Here is a 20682-nt window from a genome sequence, read left to right as displayed (position 1 = left end):
AGTTTCTAATAAATAAATTACTCACAGCATAGAATTTCTTTCTACAATAAAAGTACCACCCATTCTTCCTAGGCTTTTCAGCTAAAGGAATGAGAGTTCCATCTATGACTCCTATACATCCTGGAAAGCCTAACTCCTCAAACTCTTCCTTCAGGAAAGCTCTCCTCTGTGGTCCAGGCCATGCAAGATGATGTCTTTGAATTTTTCGAATAGCATGACATACTCGAGCACAGTAGTTGTGCATAGTTCCTTCAGCAACAGAAGCACTGGCAGCAGTATGGATTGAAGACTGCCCTCCTACTCTCAAAAGGAATGTAGCAAGTTGAACAACTACAGACCTTTGAGGCTTCCTGCCTGAAGAAACAAATACAGGATCATCTTGAATTAAGTCATGGACATGCCAAAAGCTGTCTCTACTCATTCTGTAATTTGTACAATTATTGTAGATTGAATAAGTATATTTTACAAATTTATACTCCCCTTAGATGAGATTTAAACCACTTAGATGGAAAAGTATGAAGGAGTTTGTGCAGAAAATCATCAGATTTGTCTGCAATATAAGACCCTCTTGGACCAGTTGCTGCCCTAAGTCTTCTTGCAAGCATAAGATATATTAGAGCCTGAAGCTTTTCTTCATTACTGTCAGATCTTGCTAATAGAAAAACAGCCAATTTTTTCAAGGAAATTCGAAGGGAGACTTTGTTGCACTGTCTAGCCATAGTTTAGACAAGGGTATGATGTCTCAAAAAATGGGCAGAAATGTGTATTTTTATAGCAGAACGATGTCTCACAAGATACATTCCCTAGTACTGTCCATGACACCATTTTGAATAACGGAAGCAGTGGACACCACTTGCCTCTCCTGAGCCGAGTCTGTCCACACCATCCACTTCACCCTCAAGTGTAGCTTTGCCTGGCGCCAAAAATTCACTCAAAAATGTAGTATTATTATTTTATGACGGTGCTACACTAAACAAGAAGGCTGCCGGGCCAGCCGACAGTCTTGGTTCATTCTCCGACGCGATAAATACAAGAAATACACCTCGCGAGGTGTATTTGCTGTTTTTAAGGCACGCACGGAGACACTACTTAAAACGGTTAGGGTACCATTCTACTGGGAGTCCCCTCTTTTTTATGCCGAGGTAAATATTCGTTAAATACAAGAATTGAGGCAGAAAAGACCGTTCTTCTTGTACGTCGCCTGCTTAGATAGTACCGTGCTCCTGAAGCGGTACGTTCTTGACCGTTGACAGTTTATAAAGTCACTTTGCGCTATATCCTTAATGATTCTCGAGATATTGGAGTTGCCAAACAGTTCTGCATAATGGTGACAAGTAGCAAATAGGTCTCGCAGTCCATTCGCAAACGAAGCGCTACTATACCATGATCCCTCTTTGCCAATTTTTTATTCCTCCTCAACCACTGAATATCTTGGCTTAAAAATTTACATGTATATAGATTAGAACATAATAAAACATAATATCTTTTTAAAAAAAATTTTACGATTTTTTTTGAGCTGTGGGGGGACCCGATCCCTCTTTGCCAATTTTGTCACAGTATGTCACAAGGATTTCGAGCTCGGCATGATGCGGCACAAGACTTACTTGCTGAGTAAGTCTTGTGCTGCACCTTGTGAATGCAGTGATGTAGTGCTAAGTGCATCGCTGCCTACCTCCGTGCCTGCTACTCACTGTACACCCTCTCTCTGTGCTTGTGGCCTACTCAGTGCTCTCTCTGTCTCATCTACAGCTTGGACGACCATTGAAATCGACTCGCTCTTCGAGGGTATCGACTCCTACACCTCATTCACCTGTGCACGTTTCGAGGAACTGTACAATGACCTCTTCCGTTCAACTCTCATGACTGTTGAGAAGGTGCTCCGTGGCTCCAAGATTGGCAAGTAGAACGTCCACGAGATTGTCCTTGTCAGTAGTTCGACCCGTTTTCTCGAATCATCATACTCGTCTCCGACTTCTTCAATGGCAAGGATCCAACAAGTCAGTCGACCCGGGTGAGGCCGTTGCATACAATGCTACACTACAGGCTGCTATCCTCAAGGGTGACACCTTGGAGAAGACCCAGGACCTCTTGTTGCTTGATGTTGCACCATTGTTGCTTGGTATCAAGACTGCTGGTGGTGTCATGACTATACTCATCAAGCGTAACACGACTGTACAGTTTGTCTATATGGTAAGTGTTTATATGCTAATTATCTATCTACATATTACTGATTATAAAGTTGGTAGAGTTGGTTATATTTCCAAGGGGTATCCTCCTCCGGGTACTAGTAAAGAGTCCAGAAAAACGGGGGGTTTCAGTGAGTTCAGGATGGGCTTCAAAGTGATCCTTGATACGCTTGGTAAGTTCTACTTTAGTTCCATTAAATGGTAATGACAGTGCAGCAGCAATATCTTCAAGCCCATCCTTACTCTTGGATGATAGAGCACCAGTGAACACACTGGATGCTGCTGCTGCTGCTCGAGCTATGTCCCTTTCTTTTGCTTTATGCTGGTTGACTTCCTTGTCTACTCTCTCCTTTTCCTCCTTTTCCTTCTTCTTTTTCTTCTCCTCCTCACGTAACCGAAGTCCTTCTTGAGAGGTAAGGACTGTTGCTTTAGGATTGAACCGGCTCTCCTTCTTCTTTGCTGATGTGTTCATTTTTCCCTGTAGCTTTTCTAGTTCACGTTGAACAAGTATGCAGTGTACTCTAGTAGACTCCTCAGAAGCTTGAGAGGCTTGAAGTGCCTTTGAGAGGCTCTGGACTTCATGTTCAAGCCTCTCAACGTATGCTTCAGTCTCTTCTGGTGAGTCACGTTTACGCTTTTGACCCAGCAGAGGTAAATCTGGACGATGAGTTGTGTGTGGAAGGGGAAACGCGTGTCCACCAGTGTTTGTACTGGAAGAGTGTAAAGGTGGCAGGGCAAAGGTATTACAGTTGTGCATATGCATCTGTTCTCCACCCTGATCCTGAGATTGACACACAGGCAGAGTGTACATTGGCTGTTCGTTGGACGTTACAGGACTTGCAGGATATATGAGTGACATTGCATTCTTGTCGGTGAGATCCATCACGTTTGAGCACGAAAAGGCGTCCGGCAAGGAGAGTGACGGAAGTCCGTCCCCGTCATTGTTACCATTTCCACTGTCGTTCGTGTCGCTGACTCCACTCCCTCCAGTGAGATCCATTGCGTTTGAGCACAAAAAGGCGTCCGGCAAGGAGAGTGACGGAAGTCCGTTCCCATCGTTATTACCATTTCCACTGTCGTTCGTGTCGCTGACTCCACTCTCCCCAGTGAGATCCATCGCGTTCGAGCACGAAAAGGCGTCCGGCAAGGAGAGTGACGGAAGTCCGTTCCCACCATTGTTACCATTTCCGCTGTCGTTCGTGTTGCTGACTTCACTCTCTCCAGTGAGATCCATCACGTTCGAGCACGAAAAGGCGTCTGGCAAGGAGAGTGATGGAAGTCCGTTCCCACCATTGTTACCATTTCCGCTGTCGTTCGTGACGCTGACTCCACTCTCTCCAGTAAGATCCATTGTGTTTGAGCACAAAAATGCGTCCGGCAAGGAGAGTGACGGAAGTCCGTTCCCACCATTGTCACCATTTCTGCTGTCGTTCGTGTCATTGACTCCACTCCCTCCAGTGAGATCCATCGCGTTCGAGCACGAAAAGGTGTCCGGCAAGGAGAGTGACGGAAGTCCGTTCCCACCATTGTTACCATTTCCGCTGCTGTTCGCAGTGTTCGCTTCCTGATGTGCATGATGCGAGGAATGGGTGAGGAAGAGATCAAATGATTTAGGGGACAGAATTGGGAATGAGGAGGGAACAGATGCTTTTGTTGAGGTGTTCCGGCTTGGTGCGTAATCCACATCTGTGAATACACTTGGGTTTACAGGACTGATACCAGAACTAGTAAAGGCCTTCTTGATAGTGTCAGGAGAAATGCTTTCCTTTCGAATTGTAAGATAGTGATGTACAATATCTGGTATCTTGATTCCCTGTCCTGTAGTCTCAACCACCGAATCCACATATTGCTCCCATTTCCTTTGAACATGAGTGAAGATTCCAACATCAAGAGGCTGAAGCTTGTGTGTAGTATGAGCAGGTAGTTGGTAAAGGTGAACATAGTTTTGCAATGCAAGCTCAACCATTTCATCTGTAAGGTGTGATCCATGGCCATCAAAAATTAATAAGACTGGCTTATCAATTGCTGGTCAAGCTATAACATGAGGAATGAATATCTGTTTGAACCATTCAGAACAGATGAAATCATTTGTCCATCCAGACTCTGTAATTGAAACCCTAAATAATACTTAGGAATATAAAGAAAAAGAAAGAAAAAGAAAACATACATGTATTCTTGTCCTATTTGTGCATTGTTAAACCATTCTGGACAGAAGCCTTGTTTCCCTTCAAGAACAAAACCAGGAGGTACTAGTGATCCATTTGCACAGATACACTCAATAATAGTAGCAAGTTGAAGATTTCCATCCCTAAGACGAGTACAATTCCTTTGATGAGATGCTTGACCAAAAAAGAACTTCTGTTTCCTGCCCTTTCTTCCTCCTCCTAATTGAATACCCTTCTCATCCATATTATAAATGTTCTCCACTGGAATACTTTGTTTCTCAACCAAATCTCTAAGAAGAGAGAAATGGTGATTAACAGTTGTAGGATTGAATGCTTGTGCACGTTTAGGATCAAGACCAGAAGCACGTGACACTTTAAGCTCTGGGTGACGTGCTTTGAAAGATCGACACCAAAAATCTGAAGGATGTACTCCAGAAATACGTTCAACAATAGAACCAACCCCTCTCTGATTAAGAGCAGTACCATTATTCCCCCAAAGAGTAATCCAGTCAGATAAAGATGTTTCTGCTGAATTACTAAGAAGCTTTTTTGATGCTTGAGCTTTATATTTATTTTTGTGACAATGGTGGTATCGATTGTAAAGGGTTCTATAAGGTATTTGATAGACTGAGGCTGCCCTAGTTACATTTTGAATTTTTCCAGATTCAATAGCATTAATAGCCTCTTGAATTTTAGCTTCTCTTTGAGTATCTGAGTTAATTTTAGCAGCTTTAGTCTGAGAAGGCATGAGAAGCACAGAAGACGAGAAGTTTAAGGGGCATCAACATAGAAGTACAAGAAAGGCAATTCTATTACAAATGTATAATTTTGATCGGAGTTTCATTACTTATCACATTTTGTCACTCTTTGTCACTTTCTTACACTCTTTCTTTAATTTTAATTCATTACAAGTAATAATTATTTTTAAAAATACATATATAAGTATTTTAGTATGTATTCTATAAGATTATGACTTTATAATAATAATAAAATTATTAAATAAATTAACAGAACAAATTATCGAAATTATAGTTTAGCTAATAAGTGAAAATAATAGTATTTGCCAATTTTTAATTTATTGGTCAATTTTTTTACAAAAAAAAAGACATATTATATATTGTATAGTACAAATACACTTTCATGAATTTTTTGGTAGCTTGAAGTAACGTGTTTTATGGGTAAATGCAAAATTGGCAAAGAGGGATCGTTGGCAAAGAGGGATCATGGTATAGTATGCAATTCCATTAGATAGTCGGAAGGAATGGAAGATCCGAGTCAAAGCGCGGTATCCGTTAGGCTGACAACAAGAAAAAATCAACACGTTATCCTCACTAAAGACGAAAAGAAAGCGGTTGCAGTAACTATTCAGCGCGAGAAGCACGGTTGTGATACGCCGGAGGATCTTATTTATTAATGGTCAGTACCATCAATCGATTCTTTAAAACGGATTCAATTGAAGAATGCAATGCTCACCTCCAGAGTTATCACAATCATTATACGTAGAAGACGGGATTAGTATTGGGAACTCGTGCGATGCCACAACCCCAGACAAAGGATGTAGGGAACGTGTCAAAGGAGTATTCGATAGGGCGTCCGGTGATAACGTTGGACTTGACAATAATTCCGTCGTCGGTGAAACCGGCACGTGATGATTTCTAGACGAGACGAATCCTGTCCCTGCAATTTTTTGGAACGGGTTTTCGGACATTGTTGATTGTTGACTGCCTGCTTGACCTAGGGTGAAAGGATGTACTGCACCATATCCATCTACGAGGAAGAGTGTTAGTAAAGCAAAGGAGCATCGAGTTCGTAAATGTACCAGTTGCCCCGCCAGACTGCTGTGTCACATCCCGAGTAGGAAATGGTTCCGAGGAATCGACAGTCAATAAACCACGGTTTTTGCGTCTCTTGTAATTTCTGTATAATGGGAATATTCCTGCCAGTATGGCCCCTAATACAATGCCAGCGAAAACAGCACCGATTACTGCTCCGACAGACACGCCTTTGCTACCACCATCCGAACTAGATTGACCTTCAGTAGAATTCTGACCGGAGGCAGGTGTCCCGCTGGCCGTCGCGCTGGACTGGATACTGGAAGACGTACTCGATGCGAGGATTCCCTGATCATTACTGTTTACCAGAAAGAAATTGATGCAGAAGTTACGGGCTGCCGTTGCGTTCGCGACTTCGACAGTTATGATGTGGCGTGCAAGCGGTAGGGGATCAGACTGGAAAAGATTGGTGCTCAGGTATGTCTGTCCACCGATGTTTGTGGGCTCTTCCCTATACGACGCGTCTCCACTGTCAACTGAAAAATAAGCCGACACGGGAGAGTCTCCTGGGAAGACGTAGCCGTTCACAACGATTTGAGACCCTTTAGTGCATAGTAATGTCCAATTTTAAGTCGTTTATCTCGAAAAAAGTCGCAAATAGAACGCACCATAGAACGACAACGCTGCCTTTGACCCCACTTTCGTAGTCGAGTGGAACGTTCCGTCTTGTCCTGTCTCATCATGAGTAATTTCAGTAAGCTCCCAACCGTCGCTGTACTGAATGCTTCCGTCCGTATCCCACAGGTAAGTCTATTAGTATTAAATACCCTAAGCCGTAAGTAGAATTAACCTTGAAACTGGACTTCAAAAAGCTCACCTCGTTTTCTGCCCGTTTGAAGGCCATTCCTCATTCCTTCAGCGCCTCGTGGATCGGACAAAAGCCCGAACAAGGCGTTCTTTCAGTGTCGCGTAGAGGATAGACCTAGTGGGATAGGAAGAACCTTGGCTAGACACAGTCGGTAGTTTAAAGCCATATTGCAGCGCTGGCGACTGTTCATCAGCTGTAGCACGCGCTCACAATCCGCCGAGCAGATCAATACTTATTATTACTGCAATCAGGCGGAACGCTAGAATGTTATTGCATGCTAATCAATTCAGCCCTGACTTTCAAATCTCGCTGTTCGCTCACCAGAGAACCTCTGTTGAGCAATAGAATGTGCCTTCTTCCTGCTTCCTGCTTCCTGGTGTAGGCTCGAGTTTTGCTAAAGGCAGGCACAAGGTGTAGACGTTCATAGTAGTGATTTAAGGTTTTGATTAATTGATCAAGACTTTGCACGCTGTGAAAGGCGTCTTCGGATCACGACCAAGGAAGGTAAGGAATGAGTTGGGAGAAAGTTCTGATTTTATTAGGGCTTTCCGTATCAAGATCATAGCGCAGTTGCACGAAGCAGGGGTCATGCAGACAGGACACTCCTAGTAATAGTCATCATAAACATTTTCTGCAATTGTATTATTGAGCAGAGCTTGGCTATGGAAGAAGTGAGCAAGTAGGCATAATCTTGGCATTGCTTACCATATTACAAAGGCGCCGTGAGAGAGAATTCGAGTCATCTCTTACCGTGCAATACATTTCAGAATACAGTACACTGTACAGCGGCCTATGGCATCACAATCATGATGTCCGTACATTCCACCAGCGCCTTGCCGTTTCAGGAAATATTTTCATGATCCAGTATGGTGGCTAGATGGCGAGAGAGATGGTGACAATAGTTCCTCGCTTCTCTGCATCAAAGGTGTAGAATAATAACTGACCTGATGGTACCAGTAACTGATAGGAAATAACCTTGCACTCAAATGGATCGATGTATATCTTCTTATTTGGCAAGGAAAAGAGGTGATGAAAGCATTGAAAAGGAAATAAGGCGGGAGGAGACGAAGACTATAACGTTTGATTATGTAAGCTTTTTCGGCTCCGGCTAATCTGCACCCCCTGTCGCTTCGCTTAGCCGCCCAAGGGTCGACTTCACAATCTCCCACTAACGAAAAAAAAGCCTGCTGACGTTCTGGACACTGAATTGCCATAGCTAAGCTTTGCTGTTGCTTGAGGATGGTCACCAACTAGACTTAGCAGCCAGGCGTTTATACAGTATGACCTTTGGCGACTATCAAGTGTGCCAACTGACCACCCAACCACCAGAAGCCTCATATATAACCGCGAGGAAACCGTTACCGCCCTCCATGTGTGGCTGGACCATGTGTTGGACGACCAGAATCAGATGTGCTGGCTTCGCGGGGATATCATCAGTGAAATAATCATCTACCAGAGTGCATCAAATCTAGGGACCAATCGGCAGGCTGCAGAGTATCATCGATCCTGGATACACACCTGCCCGATTAGACTCGTGAGCAGTTTTATATTCTGACCAAAGGAGATCGACCTTCGAAACGGCGTCGGCCTTTCATGGAGCGGAGCAGAGTCGAGGCTTCAGGTCCGATGGTGACGCTGCCACTGAGGCCGATCTTATGGTTTAGCCTCGGTTGCCTTACCTCCCTCTCTCTCAATCTGTCTCCGCTCCTTCTGCCCGCACACACACTCTTTCCCATTGTCCTTCGTGGCAATCCTCACTGTCCTTCCTGCTTTCAAAAGACCTCGACCTTCTGTCCGCGTAAGTGAGGTTCAACTGCATGTGTCATAGATTGTCGCCATCGGCATATCTGCTTATCCCACCCACCATCAATGCAAGTGTAGCGGTTGCTGACTGTTTCGTTGCAGGTTGACCGCGAACGCGCAAAAATAACATACTCTCCATTGAGTATCTGGGCGTGTTTCTACGCCCACCTGCAGCAACACCATGTCTTCGACTATCGTCGATGACACCGACTCTCGCTTCAACTACAAAGACAATGCATGGAAGCCTAGTGGGCAGTCGGGAGAACTTGACTCAACATCTCATAGTACCTCCCTTGCTGGTGCTGTGTTACAATTTGGGCCCTTTACAGGTGCATAGTTTTATGAATCCAGTTTGATATAAAATGTTGATAAATTTTCTATCTGATCGTAGGCACATCGGTCACAGTATTTGGCACGGTGCATCCCAGTCAACCCAAAGTTCACTTTCAAGTTGACGGCGGCTCCCAGAACGATGACCTCCCTGCCACGTCGAGCACCACAGCAGAGCAGTTTCAGCAACAGTTTTATTCCGCTACTGGGTTGGATCAGTCGTCACAACACATGCTAAACATAAACGTACTGGATGCAGGGCCCTTTACTATAGACTATCTGATTATTGAAAATGGTCAGTCGGTTGACAATCAGCCCGTCTCTAATTTAGGCGGACAGTCGGTTCATAATATTTTAACGTCAGGACCATCGGGTACCATCAATTCATCAACTTCTTCCGGCACTCGGAGCGTGGGAGGTACTGTTACTTCAACATCAATATCAATTGGCCCCGGTCCTGATCCCACCTCACCCTCAGCATCCTCCACTCCTTCATCTTCCTCTCCTACACCACCTTCTCAACCCACCGTTGCCGCCCCCGGATCAAATCCGACATCGTCTTCGACAGCTGGTGCCTCCCCAGCAGCATCCGGCAGCACTACTCCTGGTATAACTTCAGGGATTTCCGACCCTTCCACAACCGCCGCGTCAATGAGTGCAAGCAACGGCACTTCGGATGCGGTCGTAATAGGCTCGGTGGCAGGCGCTATCGCATTTTTTGCAATAGTTGTCGTGTCAATGGTACTCTTTCTCCGACGCCGACGATTAGAAAAGCGAGGACGGACGGTACCGAATAACAAACCATCCGGATGGAAGGATTCCCAGCCTCAACCCAGTCATCGTCCTTCGCTCCATCTGTCCATCCCGAGTGCACTCTCCCTTCCGCGCAGCTTGTCGAGACCATCACTCCTTCCCACACATAACAACAAGATGCTCTCTTCGACCACTAAACAGTCACCTCCTTTCGGCACCTCCCATCCAACTCCGTCGTTCCTCTCCGAGGACCCAAATGAATCGCCTATATTCGACATCAAGCAGAGGCCTGTATCTGGGTCGACCGTAACAACGCGTGTCACCGTTGGGACGACTATCGGTCAGAGAGTTAGCGTCCCTGACTCCGCATATCGGTATCCATATCTAGAAACCCCCGTGCCCGTGCCCGTGCCTGTACCGCCCATACCTGTTCTTCCATCGTCCAAGGGCGGCATCCCGAGTCCGACTGAGACTGGCGTGTCGAGTGTGACTGCTTCACCTTCGCGTCTCGGTTTCGCACCTCTGGGTACAAATTTCGGTACTACCTTCGACGCCTCATTATTCTCCGGGTTTTCCGAGAATGGAAGCGAGATCGCCGGCTCGGGCGGCTCGGCGTCCCGCCCTCTGCCTCATACCCCGGTGGATGCAAAACGAGCTCTTGAAACGTACGATCGCGCTCCGCAAACGCAGATGTACACACATAACTCACATAGCCACCGCTTCTTACCGACGACTCCGACACCTTCCGATGTGGAGACTGTCGTGCATCGGGACGCTGGCGTGCGTCTCGCATTAAACGTGCCTGGCCGACCAAGGAGGGAACTTCCTCCTCCATACCAAGACTACGGATTTTAACATTTAGGATTCATCATTGGGGATTTTTATTGCATTTTTATTTTTCTTACCCTCACATTGCCGCTTCAATGCCGTCATCATTTGTTGTTGTTCATTACTGTCGCCTGTGGTGCTATCTGCGTTCTTTCTTTGTTTTTTCTACTTTCACAGAGAACTGCATTTGCTTTCGTAGCTTGTATCCTGTTGCACTGTACAATACTCATGCGTTAAGCAGCTGACACCCCCGGTTTTGCCCATTTCGAAGTGTTACCAATAAAACATATCAAGGATTAATATATTGCAGAATGAAACCATCAAGTTCTTATATGCAATTCTACCAGCCGAAGGTCTCCAATAAACGCTCACTACCACCGATCAAAATTTCACTAACCACCTTCGCCGTTTTCCGTACTGACCTATCTGACCTGGAGATATGCAGTATTCCGCCGTTCCCATTCTTTCCGCGCATGGAATAAATGGCGGCGGCGACGCTTAGCGCTACGACCGTGCCAGTAAACACGGTTTTCTTGTCTAGGCGCACGCCGAAGTGCTTTCTGCGCATTCGTTTCCGGAGCTTTCGCCGGATGCGTCCGACGTTGGAGGCGCTTTCTTCTGCCTCTTTATGGGCTGCTGCTTCATCTGGATCGACGAATGGAAGTGCGATCAGTTCTGGATGCGAGACAACGGCTTCAGCCTCTGCGTCCGACATGAGATTTTGCGGGTCTTCGGACCAAGTGTTCATCACACTCTTCGGACCCATGATTTCGGAGATGTGTAAGGCAGGATGAGTTGGCGGGTATTGTGCGAAAAGCGCATCTGCATGCTGCAGTATGGCAGGGAGAGAAACCGATTGTCGGGTTGGTCCATGATCGGCAGCTGCCTGGGAATACGGGGACGCGGGGCGAGATGACGTCCCCGCTTCCGGTTCGTCGGAAGATCTCAGGTCTGAGGAAGATAGGTCCGAGACGATGGAAGATCCCGGCATGGCCGCAGAATGCGATTCATCCGTTTGTTGTGACGACACGGACTCCGTTCTAACGTGATGCGCGCTAGTCGAGCCTTCCATTCTCTCTGTTTCCTGAGGAATTGAACCTGAAGAAGTCGCTTCACTGGTCCCACTATCCGAACCAATTTGGTCAATATTCAGTTTGGCTTCGGTCGCCTCGGTTTGGAGTTCGAATCCATCACTGCGGACATCCGCCACTTCCGTCGTTGGCAATTCAGAATGTATAACCTCGGGGACAGGTTCCTTCTTAGGGGAATCGGGCTCAACAAGGTCTACTTGAAGGATAGTATTGTCAATTGTTTTGTGTTTTGAATTATGCGCGTAGTCTCCGTCGGACAGATCAGGAAGTGAGCTAAGAAGAGAATGGAGCATGCCGTCTTCGCCTTCTTGCTCCATCCTGAAGGCCTCATCTTTGCGGACAAGAGTAACCTAAATAGATATCAATACCCGCTCTAAGAAAGCGATACACTTGGGACGTACAGCAGCTACTAAATAAACGATGATAATTGGCGGTCGGCAGAGAAGGAAGTCAAATACGTGCTGAATTAGCGGTAGAGTTGGTACATCATGTGAGAAGAGGGTGAGCAGGTTCGACAGAGCAAAATAGGGTAGTGGGGTATTCCTGACAGCAAAGGTTTAGTCAGTATTTCTTCTGAACCCCAGATAACAACGCATTAGAAACCTTTCTAGAAGAGCTGCGTAGTCCGAATCCACCAGTCGAAGCAGATATTTCAAAATTCTAAAACGAGTTTGGTGACGAGAATATCTAAGGCGGAAACACAGGAACACACTGTAGGAGTCCTAACAACGGTTCCAAACCTTTCCCCATTGCGTCGCGCAGGCGGTGTAGGCTCATCTTTTCCGAGCACAATAGCTGGTCGCTTTCAGGCAAAGTCAGGAATAAGACGGTAATAATGTCATGGTAACCCTTCGGGCGTTTCAACTTGTGCGCTGATGTTTAACTCAACATGGATCTTACCTGGAAATAGCTTAGTCGTGGATGTCTTCGGAATACAGACATAATGAGGTCGTTCAAGTCTGCCTGGAGTATTTCACGACTCATTTCACCCTCTACATAAGGAGCTTAGTTATTGCAGTGCATTGCGTTTCATAGAATTAGTTTACCTACTGAATAGAGCACAAAACTGCGGTCGGTATCGAGCTTGATTTGGTGTTCATCAGGATGAGATTCTGTGCTCAAGGAGCTTGGCGCAGCCTCAACAGGATCACTGCTGGCATCCTCCTTCTTCACAGTGATAGATGATGATCTTCCTCGTCGACGTCTTCGCAGAGGAGATTGAACACTATCAGTCTCCTTTACTGCGGTAGACCCTTCGTCCTTCTCAGAATGCAACAAGAACGGCCTAGCGAGCAGAAATAAAATTAAGAGTGTTACATGTATAGTTCAAGTTGGACTTCATACCAAGCATGCCTCCTATCCTCTCCGAAACCGCCAGGTCTTAGGCTCAACGACCGAAGACTTGCCCAGTCACCTCGTCGAATGGCATTCAGCACATTGTCATTATTATAGAGTTCGTCATCTGAATACTTGGACTTTTCATCTCTATATTCTTTTTTAGACATGAGCTTAGCTGTAAGGGAGGATGAACAAGGGCAGTGCTGCACTGTTGCAGACACTGGTAGGTAGAGGAGGTGTGCGCGTTGTGCACAGTGCACAGTCAGGGTGAACTCTATATCCAAGAAAGGAAAGGTCGGCACAACGTGCAATTACCGGACCATTTCTTATTCTGACTGTCATCTTCCTATGATCTCATCACTTGGCTCAGTCCACCTCACAGACGGCGGTACTGTCGTCTAACGAGCAGTATCTGTCTGTTAAACTGCGCTAGAATATCCGTATATATTTTCTGCAGGGAACTTGGACCTCTGCAATGGATCTTCGCCACAGAAATATCTCGCAGAAATTATCGCATGTGATTGAGGAGGTCAAAACGGCGGAACATGAGGCTATCGAGCTTGTGAAGACTTTGACGTGGCACCAGCTTGAAGAGTGGCAGAAGGACAACGAGTATATCATTCGTGGTTACCGAAGGTGTGCAAAAAGTCATTTCAATGCCTAAAATTTCATTCCACGGATTTCGTTGTATAGGGCGCAAAACAATTGGAAAGGATGTTTTCATTCTATCTTCGGATGTGCGTGCTCCTTAAAAATGTTTTATTAATGCATCTAACTCGTTTCGCTAGATCTGCACAACGAGACCGGTCCGTGTTTAACATCTTTATGCCTTCATCTTCTATGATTAACATTATGAATAGTCAATATTCATAGTCATCTTTTCGGAGCTATTCTGTTCTTGATATTATTCTTCACTAATCAGCTCTATGTTGTCGCACGCTATCCGACCGCAACTTGGGTTGATTCTACAATGTTCTCGATTTACATCCTGTCTGCAGTATTTTGCTTGACGTCAAGTTCGTTCTACCATATGGCCGGATGCCATTCAGAATCCGTAAGTTGTTCCAATTCTAATAATAAAAAATCAAAATCAGACTGACAATTACACAGGTTGCAAGTCGCTGCCATGCATTTGACTACTCTGGGATTATTAGTCAGTAATTTTCACCATTTATTAAATGACTACGAACTAAAGTACACAATATTAATAGCCTTGATCGTTGGGTCTTTTTACCCCGGAGTTTATTATGGGTTCTTTTGTCATCCAGCTATTCGAGCATTCTATCTAGGCTCTTTCCTCTTGGCGGGTCTCGGTGAGACTGAAGCTTCTACAATGCTTTATTTCTATATCATGTATACTTACATAGTGTGAAGGTGCCGCATACATCGTTCTAAATCCAGAATATGCGAAACCCACCCACCGTGGAGCGCGTACTACGGTCTTCATAGCATTGGGCTTGTCATCCGCCGTCCCTGTGATACATGCCTTATTTATCTACAGTCTGCATACAATCCAGGTAGAAATGGGTTTTCAATATATGGTCTTGTCAGGCGTATTGTACATCATCGGCGCCTTGCTTTAGTATGTCTATCCGCAATTCGGGTAATTCTGACGGTCAGGACTAACCTGATCAAACGTTGCAGCGCGAATAGAATTCCGGAACGCCTCTCACCAGGGACGTTTGATTACTTCTTCTCTTCGCATCAAATATTTCACGTTATGGTTGTCCTTGCTGCTCTGACTCATTATAATGCCATCCTAACCAATATCGAATATTGGCATGGTCAACGGGCAGGGGTCTGTTTAGCGTAGATGTTTTAAGCTGTCACTGGGTGGTGTAGAAGCAGCTTCACTTATGCGAAGACCATTCTACATGGTTGCCTTCATAGAATATAGAAGTTCTTGTTGCCTTTCATGATTTTTTTTCTCTTTGAGTACCGTGGCAATTTTTCGGATAAAGTTGATTATGTCGATCATCGACAATACAGAGTGGAGTCATTTCCTTCGAACCACATCATTGAGCTTTCTTTTGAGCAGACTTATTCTTCCAATCAGTGCTAGTATTACTTAGCTCAAAGGCCAATCTGTACACATAAATGGATACTGGATTATTTCGCATCCGCCGTGCAGTTGATACAAAGGAAGATATAGTTAAAGCGTTTCTGTTATTCTCTCGGGATCAGTGCTCAAGATAATTAATCCATGCAGGATGCAATTATAACTCTTGTTAAGGAACTGGTAAGCGTTCATAATCATACTTCATGAGAAACCTAATAACACTCGCAGGCTATTTATGAGAAAACTGAGGAATCAGCGAAAGCTACTCCAGAGCTGGTGAATAATTTTCTTCTGCTGAACATCTTGCAACTTATTTTAAATCAACGCCAATGCATAGATCAAACAAAACCTGTTCACAAAACCCTTTGCGCATGCTCTTCTAGCAATGTCACCAGAAGGTCAAGCCGTCGGCCTTGCTTTGTATTTCTTCAATTTTTCGACTTGGACTGGTAGACCTGGACTATATGTATGTATTGGTTTTATCATTCAACGAAGAATATGATCGTGTTTAATACTGCCTTTCGGATAGCTCGAGGATTTATTCGTAGAACCCGAATTTCGATCCAAAGGGCTGGGTAAAGCCTTCTTTGCAGAATTAGCAAAAGTTGCACAGGAAAACGTCAGTTCGTATTTCCTGTCTATATCTATCAGCTAACTATTTTGCTGCATATAGAATTGCGCACGCATGGATTGGTCTGTACTCAAGGTATGTTATACATAAGTCATCTTTCGAACGGCAAATTTCACATCTTGATCTCCTAAACAGTGGAACACACCTTCGATAGACTTTTACGAGAAGTGTCTTGGGGCTTTCCCAATGAGTGAGTGGATGGGTATGAGGCTTGAAGAGGAGGGTATAGAGAATTTGAAGAAGTTTAGCCTACCACGGTGATTCGACGAAATGATAGCATGGATGATTGGTAAATATTGCCTATTCACTTGAACAAGTAGAGAAAATGCTTTAGACTGCTGTCCCTTTTGGAATTGTACTTGATAACAGAGCACTACATGAAAACTTGAATGTTTGATGTTAGGGACAAAATGAGTACAAGAGAATAGATGAGCATGCTGGCTTACAGATCTAAAAATAGTCAGAGTATTGACAACCGCACCGATGCATTCTCGGAACAGGAATTGTTTACGACTTTTCGGGATTCTCTCTTCTCCCGAATTTGCTAATCTCGGAGTCAACATACGCATCGTCTCAAAGTGCGATAGTATTGCGTCGCATTCACACCCTGTAGCTGCAGCGGAAGGCTGCTCTGTATGTATAGCAATTACCGCTTCATTGTGACACGAACTTCTGAAGGCGATATCCAATACCTCAAATGCACGTCTCAAACGTCTCACAGAAAACTTGACTGGTTTTCGCCTGGAATCGACGCAGCTGATGTTCTATACTTGTACGAATCGCAATTCTGGCGTTCTTCACATGTGCATATGGTAACTTTTTTGCAATAATCTCCTACCAAGTTTATAATGCTTAGTAAAGCTTCACCGAAACTCAATCCACTATGACATTACTCGCAAAGCAATGGTCCAGATGACGAGTACAAGAGGAGCGGAACTGACTACACCGACTGCCTTCTGAGGTGGCGCTTCCCGTTCAGTTAGTAGGAGGCGTTCTTTACCACTGGACGATCGCCAATAGCTTCGTCTGAATTTACGAATGAGGCCCTTGCTATTGAATATGGCATTTGTGCAACTGAATACGCTCCTGATTACACACGGGATTCAACGTAAGGAGGTAGTAATGTCTCCCCTATGGTAGTAGTGGACTGAGGCAAGTTTGTACACTCGACTGTCGGCTCTACGACACCGACTGGGGGCAGCATAAAGGGATTAATGCCTGGATTTACCACAATCGAACGCATTATCAATTTTACAGTTTCATGCATATTTCAGGGGCGGCATACCTGAGGCAGAGTTCACCGATTCATCTGTGCCAGTCGATCTCCGAAGTAGAGACATTCTCCTTCGCTTAAAATGGGACCAGCCTAGAAGACAGAAGAGAAGAACTATGACAGCTCCCAACACACCACCGACAATCGCTGCAATATTTGTATCGGATGCACCGTCAAGCTCGTGGGGGCTATTAGTATTCGAACCGCCCTCGGCGATATCTTGAAAGACGGTGAAAGATTGAAAGGAATAATTACGACTAGGGCCTGTCTCCAAAATGGTGATAGTGATATTGTGAAGCCCACTCGACAGGTTCTGAGACGCAAAGAATTGCTGGTACAATAACGAGGTGCTTTGTGAGATAAAAGGCACTGAGCTCAAGGTTGGTTGACCACCGTCGATAGAGTAATTTGCAGTCAACGAATCATTTCCTGGTGGAAACATGCCTATGGCTAAGATTCGAGTACCTACAACCATCGTTAGGTGTATAACAACGAATCGGACGATCAATACTGACCATTGAACTGCATAAATATAGTTGAGCCATTCTGTCCAGTCGAGTGAAATGTCTCCGGAAAATTCTGGGGATCCGTAAACTGGTTCAGGAGCCATGGGCCATTATATATGATAGAGGGATTGTTGTCCGTTATGCTCTGTGCCGTTCACGGTGTTAAGACATTTCAAAAATCTGAATTTTACGACAACAAACACCTGATTCATTGCAGCAGTTTTATTTCCTATACTGATGGATATTTGTATAGTGATCAGTTATCGCACCAACGTATTAGTTAAAGTAGAGGACTTACCAATGTCAAATTCCAGTTGCTAGTACCTTGAAAGACAGACAGATAACTTTAAGGAGTGACGGAGGGAAGAGCCAGAGAAACAGGCGGATAACTTGAATCTATGAAGAATCCCAATCCAGCCTGCTTAGAGCAGAAAGTGGAAGGGTGGTGTCAAAGAAGATGAGGAAGACAGATCCAGCTTGAATGAGTGAGGGATGAAGGATATGAGAGTGTTAACCTATTAGTTCATGTAGCTTTTAAGGGATTTGAAGGAACAGTTTATGCCAGCACACATTAGGGCATTAAGATTAAGCAAAAGATCAGCACTAACAGATCCAAATGGAAAGGATAGCATGATACTCTACCTGTCTCTGATTTGTGACAAACTAGCAGTATTGCAAGATAGAGGAACTCTATTAATAGTATGTATTGCCCATAAATGGAAAGGCTATATTATTCCTGGGTTAAACTGCTTTGAACCTGTCACTAGTTAGTACTTACTAGGGGGTCAGCATTTCCAGACACTCCTACAGTCTGCCACACATATCCATCATGTCTAGACTTTTCTTGTACTTTCACAAATGTATCTCCTCCTTCAACAATTGAATAAAAAATATTTTAAAACATTAGTAGTAATTAATAGATACTAGTCTTGATTTTGTACAGAGGAATTTTCTTAAAATTGATTATTGAGCAAGGTATAGTAAGTTTACTAAAAGAAATGAGTGTATTTCAATAAATAATTTTTTTTACAGGAAATCCAGCAAAATAAATATTTGTAGTAGAGTATTATATTAGAAAAGAGAGAATAGTAATATTAAAAGTTTTGTAATTATAGCTACATTTTGAAGATATCTTTATTAGGAGAGATGTGTCTCTAGGTTGATAGTACTCTCAAACTGCAAATGTAGACCTGTAGCCCTTAATCCAACTGTATTCCTAAAGCTACCAGCTAGGATTTATGCTAGGAGAACAAGTAGGAATATGAGAAGAGTCAAAAAACTAAGAAACTGTTAGATATACTCACTTTACTAGTCCTAATTCTTAGGAATAGTAACAGAATAGAGTATAGAGGGTAAGACTTGTAGACTTGTAGAGTGAGAGGGTAGAGGAGTCCTACTTTAGTCAAGCTGCAAGTGTAGCCTAGTAGGTTGATAGTAGAGTACTTCTAAGTACTAGGTAACTTAAGTTGATAAAACTATCTTTTGAGAGCCAAACTGGCCTCCTTATATACCTTTTGTTAGAGTAATGTTACTCTAGTGACTTTAGTAACTCCCTTCACTGTTGTTCTCATGAAGTAGAGCTGGCTAATCCTTTAGACTGTATACTACACTAGTTTGTGTCTTCTATTAATCTGCTAACACTAGTTTGTGTCTTCTTGTATTCTAGATTAATTTTCTAATGACTCCTTTACTGTATTGTTATGTCTTCTATACTTCCTCTCATGCTTCTAATGACTCCTTATGAGTCCTCCTGACTAGTTATACTGTGTAAGCTGTGTAATGCTTTTCCTATAAAGTGGAGCTTTCTATTGTTCTATAGTCTTCTTATAACTCTGTCTGACTCAACCTATACTTCCTGTACACTAGTTTGTAATAGACTTTCTTATAAGGTAGAGTATTATTACTTCTAATGACTCCTTATGACTTCTGTAATATAAAAGGCTGTACTTCTGTACTGCCTCTAGAACTTACAACCAAAGTTCTAGACTGTCTTGTGTACACTCTAGAACTGACAACTAATGTTCTAGATCTTTCCCTAAGTCTTCTTTAATAGACTTAGTTTAGGAGACAATTATCCTTATTAACTTCTAGCCTTATCTTTGTGCTTCTGTATTCAATCATAGAACTTACAACCAAAGTTCTAGATTGCCTCATGTATTCCTTATGTTGTCCTCATATAGTCCTTATATTTATAACTTTATTACTTTCCTATCTGTATAGGTAAAGTGTATAAAGAAGACTACTTTTCTATAGTCTCTCCTTAGAGCTCTCAGTTCCCTTTCCTTTACACTTGTACTAGTCCTCCTCAAGTATAGAGCTTTAGAGTATTGGCTCTAGCTCTTTACTAGCTTTGATAGTCCTTTGTCTTTGTACAAAGAGTTTCTAGCTAACTATATAGTTTCTCCTTAAGTAAATATAATATTTTCCTTTTATCTCTTCAGGTTTTCTCCTAGTCTTTTTCTTTATACTTCTTACTCTGAACACTATACTCTTTCCAGATCCCCTCTCTATACAAGCATTCTAAATGACTTGTCTTTAGTTAAGGTTATCAAGTAATACTGTGCTAGAGTATGTATTTAACCTTAGAGAGATAAAGGCCTTGTTTACAGATTTTGTTACCTTTTCCTAACTGACTTAATACTTACTCCTTCCTGTCCCCTCTCTCTGCTAATGGATTGATCACCTATTAGTAATAATTAGAGGTTAATAATGCTAAGCTAGAGTTCTTACTAAGTAGGACAACAAAGGTAGCCTAGTTGATCTAGCTAATCTCTAGACTTGTAACTAATAGAGTTTTGTATATAAACTACTTGGTTCCAAGTCTTGAGTTAAGCTTTCTAAACCTAGTTACTGTATTTTACAATTCCTAACAGAAACTACTGTATTTACAGACTACTTTTTATAATAACTAAATAACAAGAGTAAAGTAAGGAATAAAACTTGAGAATAAGATTAAAGAAATAATAAGAACAAATATTACAAAGCCAACAGGCACATTAGAGGCTAGGAAGAATTAACAGAGTGTTATACATTAGAGAATATAGGCTAAGAGGCTATTACACAAAAGAGGCATAAGTTA

General features: G+C 43.5%; 8 protein-coding genes across 8 annotated transcripts; 4 read left to right on the top strand and 4 right to left on the bottom strand.

The window, feature by feature from the left end:
* Positions 1-1558: 1558 nt before the first annotated feature.
* Positions 1559-1904, top strand: FOMMEDRAFT_160831 (uncharacterized protein; the record flags this gene model as incomplete). Its single annotated transcript, XM_007270487.1, has 2 exons — positions 1559-1611; positions 1727-1904. 2 exons carry the CDS (start codon positions 1559-1561, stop codon positions 1902-1904), a joined length of 231 nt encoding a protein of 76 aa, XP_007270549.1.
* Positions 1905-3885: 1981 nt separating this feature from the next.
* On the bottom strand, positions 3886-5099 carry FOMMEDRAFT_94658 (DDE-domain-containing protein; the record flags this gene model as incomplete). Its single annotated transcript, XM_007270381.1, has 3 exons — positions 3886-4200; positions 4228-4303; positions 4354-5099. Coding segments are annotated over 3 exons (1137 nt in total), but the record flags the coding sequence as incomplete, so codon positions are not given.
* A 613-nt stretch (positions 5100-5712) lies between these two features.
* Positions 5713-7027, bottom strand: FOMMEDRAFT_160829 (uncharacterized protein; the record flags this gene model as incomplete). Its single annotated transcript, XM_007270486.1, has 5 exons — positions 5713-5753; positions 5825-6118; positions 6171-6725; positions 6792-6933; positions 7001-7027. 5 exons carry the CDS (start codon positions 7025-7027, stop codon positions 5713-5715), a joined length of 1059 nt encoding a protein of 352 aa, XP_007270548.1.
* Positions 7028-8975: 1948 nt separating this feature from the next.
* FOMMEDRAFT_160827 (uncharacterized protein) lies at positions 8976-10732 on the top strand (the record flags this gene model as incomplete). Its single annotated transcript, XM_007270485.1, has 2 exons — positions 8976-9123; positions 9186-10732. The coding sequence occupies 2 exons, from the start codon at positions 8976-8978 to the stop codon at positions 10730-10732; spliced, it is 1695 nt and encodes a 564-aa protein (XP_007270547.1).
* Positions 10733-10955: 223 nt separating this feature from the next.
* FOMMEDRAFT_170559 (uncharacterized protein) lies at positions 10956-13365 on the bottom strand. Its single transcript, XM_007270484.1, has 7 exons — positions 13141-13365; positions 12843-13081; positions 12697-12788; positions 12509-12645; positions 12400-12456; positions 12198-12339; positions 10956-12146 (listed from the first exon to the last, which is right to left on the bottom strand). Exons 1-7 carry the CDS (start codon positions 13299-13301, stop codon positions 11046-11048), a joined length of 1929 nt encoding a protein of 642 aa, XP_007270546.1. The 5' UTR covers positions 13302-13365; the 3' UTR covers positions 10956-11045.
* A 138-nt stretch (positions 13366-13503) lies between these two features.
* FOMMEDRAFT_142837 (HlyIII-domain-containing protein) lies at positions 13504-15070 on the top strand. The gene is made up of 8 exons (XM_007270483.1): positions 13504-13770; positions 13828-13871; positions 13923-13940; positions 13995-14188; positions 14245-14287; positions 14346-14447; positions 14509-14716; positions 14779-15070. The coding sequence occupies exons 1-8, from the start codon at positions 13610-13612 to the stop codon at positions 14945-14947; spliced, it is 939 nt and encodes a 312-aa protein (XP_007270545.1). The 5' UTR covers positions 13504-13609; the 3' UTR covers positions 14948-15070.
* Positions 15071-15167: 97 nt separating this feature from the next.
* FOMMEDRAFT_128305 (acyl-CoA N-acyltransferase) lies at positions 15168-16191 on the top strand. The gene is made up of 7 exons (XM_007270482.1): positions 15168-15285; positions 15344-15373; positions 15422-15469; positions 15531-15659; positions 15723-15812; positions 15867-15899; positions 15960-16191. Exons 1-7 carry the CDS (start codon positions 15232-15234, stop codon positions 16083-16085), a joined length of 510 nt encoding a protein of 169 aa, XP_007270544.1. The 5' UTR covers positions 15168-15231; the 3' UTR covers positions 16086-16191.
* Positions 16192-16517: 326 nt separating this feature from the next.
* On the bottom strand, positions 16518-17707 carry FOMMEDRAFT_160824 (uncharacterized protein; the record flags this gene model as incomplete). The annotated part of the gene is made up of 4 exons (XM_007270481.1): positions 16518-16658; positions 16718-16910; positions 16973-17042; positions 17110-17707. The coding sequence occupies 4 exons, from the start codon at positions 17705-17707 to the stop codon at positions 16518-16520; spliced, it is 1002 nt and encodes a 333-aa protein (XP_007270543.1).
* Positions 17708-20682: the final 2975 nt, after the last annotated feature.

This window comes from Fomitiporia mediterranea (genome assembly GCF_000271605.1).
Source record: "Fomitiporia mediterranea MF3/22 unplaced genomic scaffold FOMMEscaffold_13, whole genome shotgun sequence".
NCBI lineage: Eukaryota > Fungi > Basidiomycota > Agaricomycetes > Hymenochaetales > Hymenochaetaceae > Fomitiporia > Fomitiporia mediterranea.
The sequence above is the reverse complement of the archived record's forward strand: the minus strand, read 5'-3'. Positions and strand labels throughout refer to the sequence as shown.